This window comes from Grammomys surdaster, unplaced genomic scaffold (assembly GCF_004785775.1).
Source record: "Grammomys surdaster isolate TR1022 unplaced genomic scaffold, NIH_TR_1.0 184, whole genome shotgun sequence".
NCBI classification, from domain to species: domain Eukaryota; kingdom Metazoa; phylum Chordata; class Mammalia; order Rodentia; family Muridae; genus Grammomys; species Grammomys surdaster.
The window spans coordinates 826,017-839,359 of NW_021604629.1; the positions used below are offsets into that span (position 1 = coordinate 826,017).

The 13,343-nt window shown below is 40.2% G+C and overlaps 1 protein-coding gene across 1 annotated transcript; it reads left to right on the plus strand.

Annotated features, from left to right (window-relative positions):
- Positions 1-9,479: 9,479 nt before the first annotated feature.
- On the plus strand, positions 9,480-10,418 carry LOC114621760 (olfactory receptor 481-like). The gene has a single exon (XM_028768120.1). It carries the CDS (start codon positions 9,480-9,482, stop codon positions 10,416-10,418), a length of 939 nt encoding a protein of 312 aa, XP_028623953.1.
- The last annotated feature ends 2,925 nt before the right edge of the window (positions 10,419-13,343 follow it).

The window sequence follows — 13,343 nt, forward strand, 5'->3', positions numbered from 1 at the left end:
ACCTGCCTAGTCTGTGAACTAGGCTGGAGTTACTCATGGTTCCATGGAAAGGTTCATGACTTGTGCCAGTGTGGGGGGGTACTCTTGGAGCTGGCTTTGTCCACATCCTCTACTACCTGTAGGGAACAATGTAGGCCAGCGTGTGGGCATGCACGGGTGTGAGCCTCTATTGCGTTGTGGGTCCATGCGTCTGCCACGATGCGATAGGCTGGGGTTGTAGCTCAGAGTAGCAGGAGCACATGGGATCTTGGCTGAGTTTGTTCCCTGCAACACCAGGCGAGTGCGATGGGGCCCCTCCTGGCATGGAGAATTCTTACTCAGTCTGGTTCCATGGGGGTGCAGAGCTCTTGGATTGGGAATCCCTGGGCCCGGAGGCGGCTCTCAGACCACTGAGAGGCCATGGAAAGACTGAGACTGGGGGCATGTGGGCTCGTGACTGGCTGACCCACAGCTGAGAGAAATGAGGGGGGAGAGAAGAAAGGGGCCCCAGCAGTACCCTGTGGGAGAGATTTGGTTACTCTACTCGATTAACAGACTCGGTGGCCCCGCTAGCTTGCTTGAAGAAGTGGTCCCTGTGGGTAGAATACAGAGAGGTCCTCCAGATGAGAGATTAGGCAGCTGCAGCTACGGTGGCGTTGAAGGCCTTCTCTGAAGCTCCCCCACGGCGGGTCCCCTTAGCTGGCTGGAACCGCAGCTCAGCATGGGAGAAACATGGAATCTTGGCTGAGTCGATTTCTCACAGCACCGGACAATTGTGGTGGGGCCCCTCCCAGTATGGGGAATTCTCACTCAGTCTTGGGTTCTGCAAGGCAGGGCAGAGCTCTCGGGTGAACCTGGGGGTCCATGTCTCTATTTGGAGCCCCCAAACACCACTGGGTGAGGGGGGCACAGCAAAACAGAGATGGGGACTCGTGAGCTCGGCTGGCGGCTTGCATGCTGAGAGAGAGAGACAGAGAGAGCTCTGGCATTATGCCTTGTGGAAAGTGTTTGCCTGTTATACTTGTTTGGCTGAGAGACAGCTGTTCGACTAGCTTGTTTAGTTTCTGTAGCCTCGTGGCTACATGTTCGAGGCCCCATGTTGGTTGCATCAAATGTGGAAAAAGGCCACTGCGGAGTCCCAGAGGCTTTTCACGCCAGTGGGTCCCACAAACAGGAGGAAGGTCTGGAGTTCCAAAGGTTGGAGGCTTTGGTGGTGGCAGGCCCCAAAGACATGAGAAAGTCGTTGGTTCCAAAAGGGTTTATTTTCATGGCGGATGGTAGATGGGTCTGGATGTACCCCCAAGTCAATTGTTTTAATAGCTGAGTAGTACTCAATTGTGTAAATGGACCACATTTTCTGTATCCATTCCTCTGTTGAAGGAAATCTTGGATCTTTCCAGCTTCTGCCTATTATAAATAAGGCTGTTGTGGACATATTGGAGCATGTGTCTTTGTTATATGTTCGAACATCTTTTGGGTATATGCCCAGGAGTGGTATAGCTGGGTCCTCAGGTAGTACTATGTCCAATTTTCTGAGGAACTGCCAGACTGATTTCCAGAGGGATTATACCAGCTTGCAATCCCACCAACAATGGGAGTGTTCCTCTTTCTGCACATCCTCTCCAGCATCTGTTGTCCCTGAGGTTTTGATGTTAGCCATTCTGACTGGTGTGAGGTGGAATCTCAGGGTTGTTTTGATTTGCATTTCCCTGATGACTAAGGATGTTGAATATTTTTTAGATGCTTCTCAGCCATTAGATATTCCTCAGTTGAGAATTCTTTGTTTATCTTTGTACCTTTTTTTTTTAGATTTTTCTGAGACAGGTTTCTCTGTGTAGTCCTGGCTGTCCTGGAACTCACTCTGTAGACTAGGTTGGCCTTGAACTCAGAAATCTGCCTGCCTCTGCCTCTCAAGTGCTGGGAATAAAGGCGTGCGCCACCATTGCCCAGCTGTACCTCATTTTTAATAGGTACAGCCTATTTGTTTCTCTGGAGTCTAACTTCTTGAGTTCTTTGTATATATTGGCTATTAACCTTCTATTGGATGTACGATTGGTAAAGATCTTTTCCAAATCTGTTCATTGATGTTTTCTTCTATTGACAGTGTCCTTTGCCTTATAGAAGCTTTGGAATTTTATGAAGTCCCATTTGTCGATTGTTGATCTTAGAGCATAAGCCATTGGTGTTCTGTTCAGGAACTTTCCCCTTGTTCCTATGTGTTCAAGGCTCTTCCCCACCTTCTCTTCTATTAGTTTCAGTGTATCTGGTCTTATGTGGAGGCCCTTGATCCACTTGGACTTGAGCTTTGTACAAGGAGATAAGAATGGATCTATTTGCATTCCTCTATGTGCTGACCTCCAGTTGAACCAGCACCATTTGTTGAAAATGCTGTCCTTTTTCCACTGAATGGTTTTAGCTCCTTTGTCAAAGATCAAGTGACCATAGGTGTGTGGGTTCATTTTTGGGTCTTTAATTCTATTCTATTGATCTTCCTGCCTGTCTCTGTAGCAATACTATGCAGTTTTTATCACTATTTCTCTACAGTATAGCTTGAGGTCAGAGATGGTGATTCCCCCAGAAGTTGTTTTACTATTCAGAATAGTTCTTGCTCTCCTGGGTCTTTTTTTTTTTTTTTTGTTATTCCAAATGAATTTGAGAATTGCTCTTTCTAACTCAATGAAGAATTGAATTGAAATTTTGATGGGGATTGCATTGAATCTGTAGATTGCTTTTGGCATCATGGCCATTTTTACTATATTAATCCTGCCAATCCATGAGTATGGGAGATCTTTCTATCTTCTGAGATCTTCTTTGATTTCTTTCTTCAGGGACTTGAAGTTCTTGTCATTCAGATCTTTCACTTGCTTGGTTAGAATCACACCAAGGTATTTTATATTATTTTTGACTATGAAGGGTGTCATTTCCCTATTTTCTTTCTCAGACTGTTTTTCCTTTGAGTAGAGGAAGGCTGCTGTTTTGTTTGAGTTAATTTTATATTCAGTCACTTTACTGAAGTTGTTTAATAAGTCTTGGGTATGCTGTCATGACTAGTATAAATTCATATGATCAGTTGTTCTGTTGTGTCCAGTTTACTCATAATCATCCACCATCCCTAGATGTTGAATTCTTTCTACCCTCTCTTCCACAATTAACTCTGAATTTTAGAGGAGATATACAACATACATTTCCATTAAGTGATGAATAAAATATTTTTAACCCTTCAAATTTATGATTACTACATACTTAGAAAAAATTTATGTAAAGATGGAAAATAGTATTTCTGATTGAAACTTTGTCTACACATTCTTTAATTCTGAAGATAAAATTTAAAGCTGTTAATTTGGGTGTGATATTCTTCCCAAAATATAGGCAGTCAATCATTGCTTAAGCCATAGTTTAAACCTCAATCTTTCTTTGATAACAAGAGCACTTGTGTGCTTTTAAACAAAGTCTATTGTGCTTTTTCAATTGCTTTCCAGAATAACTTGACTCATAGCCCTTCTGACTCTAAATGATATTACATTCTGGCTAAATTTTTTTGTGCTACTAATGGTCAAAAGTGCAGAAAGATGTCACTTGGACCTGGAATGTTCAAGATTGAAGAACCTAAAGTGGATCTATGAGCCGAGACCTATTGTTCTTTTCTAGGGTTATAGGATAACAAACTGAACTCTAGACTGAAAAATGAAACCTTTTTTCTCTTTATGTAAGAATGTTTACACATGTACATGCACACTCACACACACATTCAGAAGCACACACATACACACTTATATGCACATACACATGCATACATGGACACTGGAGTATGCAACTCACACAGACACACAGACACTAATGAGCCTCTACTTAATCCTTCATTTGTCAGCACACTGAATACATATCTTCACTCAGCTGTGAATACATATCAACATTCATACACAGCACAAAGCTGGGAATTGTGAACTTGATTCATTCTTCTTTTTTTCTTTCTTTCTTTTTTTTTTGTTTTTTTCGAGACAGGGTTTCTCTGTATAGTCCTGGCTGTCCTGGAACTCACTCTGTAGACCAGGCTAGCCTCGAACTCAGAAATCCACCTGCCTCTGCCTCCCAAGTGCTGGGATTAAAGGCATGTGCCACCACCGCCCAGCGGTTCATTCATTTTTTGGGATACATTTTGCCTTAGTGTTCTATTTCTGTGAAGAGACATCATGACCAAGGCAGCTATTGTAAGAGAGATCATGTAATTGGGGATTGCTTAGAGTTTCAAGGCTTACTCTGTTATCATTATGACAGGGAGCATGGTGGCAGGCAAGAATGCTGCTGACAAAGTAGCTGAGAGCTACATCCTGATCTGCAGATATAGAGAGGCAGGGAGAGACTGAACCTGACATCCTCTTTTCCAATCTCAAAACCCATCCCTAGTGATATACTTCTTCCAACAAGGCCACACCTCCTAAATCTTCTAATTCTTTTAAAGAGTTCCCTGGTGACTATGCATTTAAATATATGAGCCTATGGGTAGTTACATATTCAAACCACCATACTCCACTCTCTGGCTCTCCTAGGCTTGGGACCATATCATAAAGCAAAATTATATCAATGCAACTTCAAAAGTCTTCATAGTCTATCTATACTGTTTAAAAGTCCAAAGTCTCCAAGACTCATGGCAATCCAAGCCTCTGTTAAATCATCAAAGAGCAGATCATATGTTTTCAACATACAGTATCATATAATATACATTGCTACATCAAAAGGGATGAAAATGTAGAAAGGAAATATTTGACTAAATCAAGACTAGAAACCAGCAAAGCAAACTCCATATTCTACATCTCCATGCCTGATGCCTCTGATATTCTTCAAATCTCCCACTGCTTTTAGCTTTGTTGACTGCAGCACAATTCTCTTTCTCTCTCTGGATGGACTCACACCGTGTCTGCAGGTCTCCTTAGCAGGTATCTCACTACTCTGGCTTCTCCAAGATCTTTGATTTCCAACAAAGTCCAGGCTTCACTTTCATACAATGGAGTATCTGAGCTCCCTTGCAGGAACACTCCTTGTCACAGGCCTGGACTCAGAAGCTTTCCTTAGCTATGGAAGGAGATTTAAAAACCCCTTTCCTGTATCAATGACTCTAAAGCCAGAACCTCTTCTCTAAATCTCCTGGAGGAATTAGCATAGAAATCCTGAGCTAATGATGATAAAAAGCTAAACCTAGAAAATGTTAGTCAGTGTATCAGAAAGAAGACTTACATCACTAAGGAGGCTAAATAACAGAATATCTAATAGACATGCTGCAGTATTTTATTAATGTTTTTGAGAAAATGAAAGGACACAAACACTCTAAGAAAGGAACAGAACAAAACAAACCACCACATCCATAACTACAACAAAACACTCCACACATGTTAAAACTAAACAGAGACAGTCTAATCACAAAATATATTCTCTGGAAAGATACAATAAATAGTAGATTAGACATAAATGAAGAGAGAACTAAGCTGGAAGGTAGATCTTAAAAATTGCCCTGGTTAGAGTCTTGGTAGAGGTGAGCAGAAAAAGAAAAACAAATCCTAAATGCTCAGAAGAGAGTGAAAAAGTCCAACAAATGCCTAAGAGGAATGGCAACAGTCAATTACAGACAGACTAGAGGACACAGGATATTATGAACCATGATGACCCACTTAAAGTAGAGAGAGTAGAATATGGAACCTCCATGTACCCATCATCTGGCCTCCACAGGTGCTCACATTCAGCCATTCTCATTTCTTTTACAATGCTCTCAGTCCTGCACTCAATACATTAATTTTTTAAAGAGACAAACCTTGAGTATTAACATACTTCATCTATATTTCAGAACAAATCTCTTCAAGATGAGAGGCCATGGAAAACATGGTAACAGGAGACATCATTAGTAAACTAAAATTTCCTTTCACCACTTCAAGGAATTCCACATCATATTTTATATATGATATTTTTAATCTACTAAGCATTCTTAAATATATTGAGTTTTTTTCCAAGATCTGCTACACTTGCTGAGGTGGTACTTAGGGTAACTTTTCTCTTTGATGGCCCTTTTCCCCAACAAGTATCTTACTGAGTGTGACTTTACTCAAGAGTTTCTTACACAGTGAAGTCCTGATCTATATTCCTTGTTTATTTACTTTTTAATGTTATTCCATCTCTTTGTCCTCTTGTGCTCAATGTATGTGGTGATCACTTTTTCTTAGATATGTCACAGATCATCATACCCTAGTCTGTGCTAATTACATTTATACAAATCAAGTTTCGAAATTAATTAGATCATTGCAGTTGTAAAAGTGTCTACTACTAGTGAAGATAATAAATGAAGCCCCTGGGATTTGTTCACAACAATAATAAATGAAAAATACAGCACACCCAATTTTCCAATCTCATTAGATTTTCTCCCACTGGATTTTCAATAAGATGCTAGCAGAGAGGAACACTCCTAGTATTGAGGTATTGCAAATGGTCTCGAGTCATGCAGAAGAAAGCCCTGCTGTAGAAGGATGATACCTGAAAAAAATTTTTTTTTGTTATGTGTAGCCATCAGGTAATAGTCAGTCTTTGTTACTATTGTATATGTGTCTCGTGAACAAAATTAGCAGTTACCTTTAATCTATCACAAATAAATCTGTAATCTATAATGTCTATAGAATATCACAGTAATCAATCCCACATTATTACCAAAGTACTATTACTTATGATACTTAAAAGCTTGGGGATGTAGACTAAATAAAAAATGTAAATTCAAATTAGAAACCTACATCATGATAAACCATTATAAGAATTCTCAGGAGTGGGAAGCATATATAGGGGTTTGTTATTTTTTGTTTGGGCTTGTTTTTGACCTAGGGATGAGGTTTCTATCTCCTTGGCTGGTAAAGGGATATTTTCAGACTATTTCATTGAGGTTGAAAAAGGATATTCTTGCATTTTTGAGTAGATATGAAGGAGGAGGCATAGGTATCTTCACTCTCTACTCTCACTGTCTCCTGTCCCTGTCTTCAATGCCTTCCCAGCCTGTAGTTATATTTTTGTCAGCTTAATGCTGGGGATCAATTACTAATGAGAATATCTTTTATTTCACAGAATCCAGTTTCTGAATTAAAAAATAAAATCATTAAATGATCAAATAGTAGTTATGTATATTTATGGCACACAACATGACATTTTGATATACATTTTCATTGTGGAAAGGTTAAATCAAGTTGCTCATCATATCTTCCAACTCACTTCTCGGTAATTTTTATATTACATTTCAACATTTTCAAATCTATCCCTTAACAATTTTGAAATATAATATGCTTACCTATGGTTACGATATTGTTCAGCTAATTGCTAAAATATATCATTACTATTTAATTTAAACAATGTAACAGTTTGTTCACCTGTGCCTCCCCACTCTCTTCTCTTGTCATCTACTTCCCCACCCTCCAGTGAAAACCATTATAATCTTTGCTTTATACAATGGATTTTTTAGCCTCAAACTATGAATGGGACCACTCAGTATTTATTTTTCTCTCCTTAATTTTCTTAACACAGTGTCTTCCAGAGTTTTCTATATTAGAGCAATGGTATTTCCTCACATTTAAAGGCAGCACAATGTCCTCTGTGCAGATATCTTTTTGGTAGGAAGCATTCGAAGAGGAAAGAGGTACTATCTCACTGTGAATTTAATTTGCATCTCTATAGTAACTATAGATATTGAACACTTTTCACACTTTTGGTACCTAAGCTAACAGTGTAATTATTGAATATATTTTGGGATAGATCCTATTGACAACATTGTTTATATGAGATATTGACTTTATTTTGTTTACATTTGCATTCTTCTAATTAATTTTTGAGCAGTGATTTTTTTTGTTATTTCTTCTATTTGTGTACTACCATGTTTGCTCTAATGTGGTTGGCACATTATAAACATTTGGTGTTGGCACTGTTTAACTGTGAGCTTTCTTTCAAGTTTGACTTGGAGCTGAGAAAAAGTCCTATGCAGTGTTCATACAATCCAGCTTCTTAGGTTGTCTCTCTCTCCTACTGTGACTTACTTAACTATCAAATTGAAAATACCATCTCAAGGTGTAACAGGAAGCCAGGGAATCCAGAGGGCTTTAGTCATAATGGAATCTAGCTGATGAGCATTATTCTTACTACCAGACAGCCACAAGAAGTTAACTTACTTTGTATATCAGGATGCAAAACATTCCCAGATGTGCCTAAAGAAATAGTGATTGAGGACAGTTCAAAACTAACAACAGTTTCAGGTAGAGGTGCATGCCTGATGTTAGTCATAAATTCCATTAACTGTATTCTTTTGGTCACTGAAATAAAAGCTCACAAGATAAACATTTGGTGTTTTCTTAACATAATTCATTGCCTTATCTAACTAACAGGAAATATATTCTACTGTTCATCCTGTATAGTTCTTGAGATACAACTAATGACCACAAATAGACTTATTTATCAAGCTTTTCTCAGAACTAATCTCCACGTGAAACTTCCATTTCAAAATAATCTGTAAGTATATTAATCAGGATAGGTGGTGTTAGGCTGCCCTAATAAATTACCCTTGGAAATTTAGTGTGATCTAGCACAGCGGCCCCATGTCTCACTTCCAGTGCATGTACAATATATTCCCTGTTCTCACAACTGAAGCCCAGGTTGGTGGGAGGTGCCACTATATTGTAGATGTATCATGTAATAGGTGTCTCTTTGGATAGGAGAAGAGAGTTGCCCACTGGTACTGTAGTTTTATCCTGAGGAACCACCATTCACTTTCACAACAGAATGGCATGCACCACCCACAGTGGCACATAATTACAAGAAGACTAGGAAGGACAGGCTCCAATGGGATGAGAAATAGAGTTGAATAGATACCATAAAGACCAGCATATAATTGTCACTTCAACCATTTGGGGTCTCAGAACATCAGTGCTCTATGCATTCATTGCACCTCCTGATTTGATCAAATGCCACATCTGTGAGTGAGTCCTGTGTTCTGATTTGAGTCATTGCTCAGTTTGTATCTGTGGGCTTAAGATAAATGATGATTAATACTATGAAATTATTCATGATGTAACTTGGTTTTGGGAATATTGAGGAGAAAATAAATATCAGACTGAAGAGAGATCCTTATTTATTTATTGATTTATTTATTTTTCAATTTTTATTATTTTACTTATTTACATTCTAGTCATTGCCTCCCCCTACCCCAACATGGTTTCTGTCTCCCACAGCTCCTCATGTCATTCCTCTTCCCCCTTGCCTCTGAAAGAGCCACTAGACCTCTCCCATCCCTGGGGTCTCAAGTCTCTCAAGGATTAAGCACATTTTAAGGCTTGACAAGTTAGACCTCGGCTCTATTTGTGCCAGGGGCCTCAGACTGGCCCATGTATACTCCTTGTTCTAAATGTGGAATGGTGCATATTAATCATGAGGTCATTTAATGTATTCTGATAACCACTGGTTTTATTTCAGTAGGAATCATTTCAAAAAAGATGGAGCCTGGAAATCATACAACGGTAACAGAGTTCATTATTTTGGGGCTAACTGAAGACCCCACCCTTTGTTGTATCTTCTTTGTGTTGTTCTTGAGTGTCTACCTCACCACCGTATTGGGCAATGTCAGCATAATCATGTTGATCAGAAGAAGCCCCCAGCTTCATACCCCAATGTACCTCTTCCTCAGCCACTTGGCCTTTGTAGACATTGGGTACTCCAGCTCAGTCACACCTGTCATGATTGTGAGTTTCCTGAGAGAGAGAACTGCTATCCCTGTGGCTGGCTGCATAGTCCAGCTTGGATCTGATGTGGTCTTTGGGACTGCTGAGTGTTTCCTGCTGGCCGCCATGGCCTATGATCGCTATGTGGCCATCTGCTCACCCCTGCTTTACTCCACTCTCATGTCTCCCAGGGTCTGCTTCATCTTATTGGTTATTTCCTATGTGGGTGGATGTGTGAATTCTTCATCATGTACCAGCTGTTTGTTGAGCCTGACCTTTTGTGGACCAAATAAAATCAACCACTTCTTCTGTGACCTCCCACCACTGGTGGAGCTTTCCTGTACCCATGTTTATGTTGCTGAAATGTCTCCTGTCATCTCAGCAGGCTCCATCATCGTCATCACTCTGTTCATAATCATTATTTCATATGTCTACATCCTTCACTCCATCCTCAGGATGCGCTCTACTGAGGGCAGGCACAAGGCCTTCTCCACCTGTGCCTCTCACCTCACTGCAGTCACCTTGTTTTATGGGACAGTTACATTTGTTTATGTCATACCAAAGTCAAGCCACTCGCCCAACCAAATTAAAGTGGTGTCTGTGTTCTATACAGTGGTGATCCCCATGCTGAATCCCTTGATCTACAGTCTGAGGAACAAGGAGGTAAAAGAGGCCATGAGGAAATTGATGACGAGAACACATTCCTCATTTTGAACAATATTCAATGTGTTTATATAAATATTTAAACATGTTTTGGGGGCACACATGCAGTAGTTATATTTTGTTTGCTTTGTTTTACATAAAAAATCTCTTGAATGTTTGGTAGTACTGTGTTGATTAATGACAAATTATTTAATACTTTTTAAAGAGTTCAATAAATTTGATCATTTGCAGTAAAATCTGGACTCAAATTATATGCATATTTCATAGTTGTGATACCTGGAGGAAGTAGAATTTTTTTAATGTCTGTATATTTTAGGTAGTCCATAATTACAGATTACTTTCTCATATGTTTAGCATTGTTTTCTTAAAAATGTTGTTAATTATATTTTGGAATATGTCAGTGTCAACATTCTTGATGTTTCTCATCTTCATCTCCAGAACTCTTGGCAACTCTTGCACAGGATCACCATGCCTTTGGAAATTGTGAAGCTCTGTCCTATACACATGTCAGTGAGATTAATCAAACTAATCTTTGAAACTTATACAACCTCACTAATGATTTTTTTTTATTTTTAAAAAGTTATCAGTTTCTGAAAGGTGTCACATCATTACGTTTAATAAAAGCACCTCAACTCTATCAGTTTTATTTTTTTTTCTATTTTGAAGTTCACTGCTTTTGTGAAGTCCAACACTGTTCCTTGGTGATGATTGGGTTGTCACCTGAATGCTTCCTGCCCCTGCCATGGGCTACAATTGCTCAAGTGACCATCTCCTCAGCAGAGTGTGGGCATCCTCAAAACTGAAAAAGGAAAGGAAATACCATGAGAAAGGGGATGTGAGGGGGAGAAGAAGAGGGGGAGGGCAAGGAAAAGGAGATGGAGAGAGAGAGAGATCAAAGGCCACATCTAAGGTCTTTAAATAATATTTTATTTTATAATTCATATTAATAAGGTAATAGGTTTTCATATTTCATATTGGTTGTTTCTTGTCCTGCACTTTACCAGAATGTCCCACAGAGTTTGTATCCCAAGGTGGGTGGTTGGGTGAATGCTTGAAAACTTACTAGTAGCATATTGAGTCTGTTCTGTGGACTAAATGAGATAGCTCATTTCTACTGTGACTTCTTTCCTTCATTGAAAGTTTCCTCTCCCTGTGTATCCATCACTGAAATTTTCTATTTCATCTCTTCTGGCAGCATCATTGTGAACAGCACTTGTCATCTGTCCTTCTTTAGTCTACATCCTCACCATCACCCTGTTGACATGATCCACTGGAAAGAAACACAAGGTGTTCTCCAGATGGACCTCTCTCCTCACTGCAATCATTCTCTAGTATGAGTTGATTGCCTTCATTGTTCTTGTTTAACCCACCTACTCCATGGATGAGAACAAAGTGGTTGGTTGAGTGCTACATAGTGACAATCCTCATGTTGAATCACCTCATCTACAGCCCAAGCATCAAAGATGTAAAGCAGGTTTTAAGAAGACAATTATTAGAATATATTCATAGGATATGTTTCTTTGAATTAAAGACAATCTTTTACCCCATTATTTATTTATTTATTTATTTATTTATTTATTTATTTATTTATTCACTTTCCATCCTGATTGTAGTCCCATTCCTCCAAGTCCCATCTTCACAAGCTCCCTCCTCCACTTTTCTTCTCCTTTGAGAAGGAGGAGGTTCCCCCCTCCCCTGGGTACCAACCTACCCTGACACCTCAAGTGACTGCAGGACTAGGCGTATCCTCTCCCATTGAGGCCAGACAAGGCAGCCCAGTTAGGGGAGCAGGATCCACAGTCAGGCAACAGAGTCAGGGTAAGCATCTGTCCCACCTCCTGCTCCAGTTGTTGGGGGACCTACAGGGAGACCAAGCTAAACATCTGCTACATATGTGTGTGGGGCATACATATGTGTAGGTCCAGTCTATGTATACTCTTTGGTTGGTGGTTTAGTCTCCTGGAAACCCCCAAGGGTCCAGGTTAGTTGACTCTGTTCATCTTCTTTTGGAGTTCCTGTCGTTTCTGGGTTCCTCAATCTTTCCATCAACTCTTCCAAAAGACTTCTTGAATTCTGTCTAATGTTTGCCTGTGGGTCTCTGCATCTGTTTCTCTCAGCTTCTAGGTGGTGTCTCTTAGAGGGCAGTTATGCTAGGCTCCTGTCTGTAAGCATGATATAGTATTATTATTTTTTTTTCTTTATTTTTTTTTATTTTTATTTTTTTTTATTGGATGATTTATTTACATTTCCTATGTTGTCCCCTTACCCCATCCCCCACCACCCCCTCGGAACCCCCAATTCCCTCGCCCCTCCTCCTTCTTCTCTGTGGATGTAACCTCTATCTACCCCCCCCACTCCCACCTCCCCACCCTCAAAATTCCCACCCCCTGGGGCATCCATCCTTCATGAGGTCAAGGTTCTCTTCTTCTACCTATGCCCAGCAGGGCCCTCCACTTTTACATATTCAGCTGAAGCCCTGGATCCCCCCCTAAGTGCTCCCAGGCTGGTGGTTTAGACCCTGGGAGCTGTGGTTGGTTGGTATTGTTGCTCTCCTCATGGTGCCGTAAATCCTTTCAGCTCCTTCAGTCTTCACTCTAACTCCTCTATTGAGAACCCCATGATCAGTTCAATGGCTAGTTGTGAGCATTTGCCTCTGAATATGTCTGACTCTTGAAGGCCTCTGAGGAGATATCCATATCAGGCTCTTATCAGCATGCACTTCCTGTCTTCCACATCAGCATCTACCTTTGGTGATTGCACATGGGATAGATACTCAGGTGGAGTGGTCTTCAGACGGCCCCTCCTTCAGTTTCTGTCCCTCACTTTGTCTCCATATTTGCTCCCTTGAGTATTTTGTTGCTCCTTCTAAGAAGGACCGAATCACCCTCACTTGGTCTTCCTTCTTTATGGGCTTCATGTGGCCTGTGAGTTGCATCTTGGGCATTTCAAGGTTCTAGGCTAATATCCAATAATCAG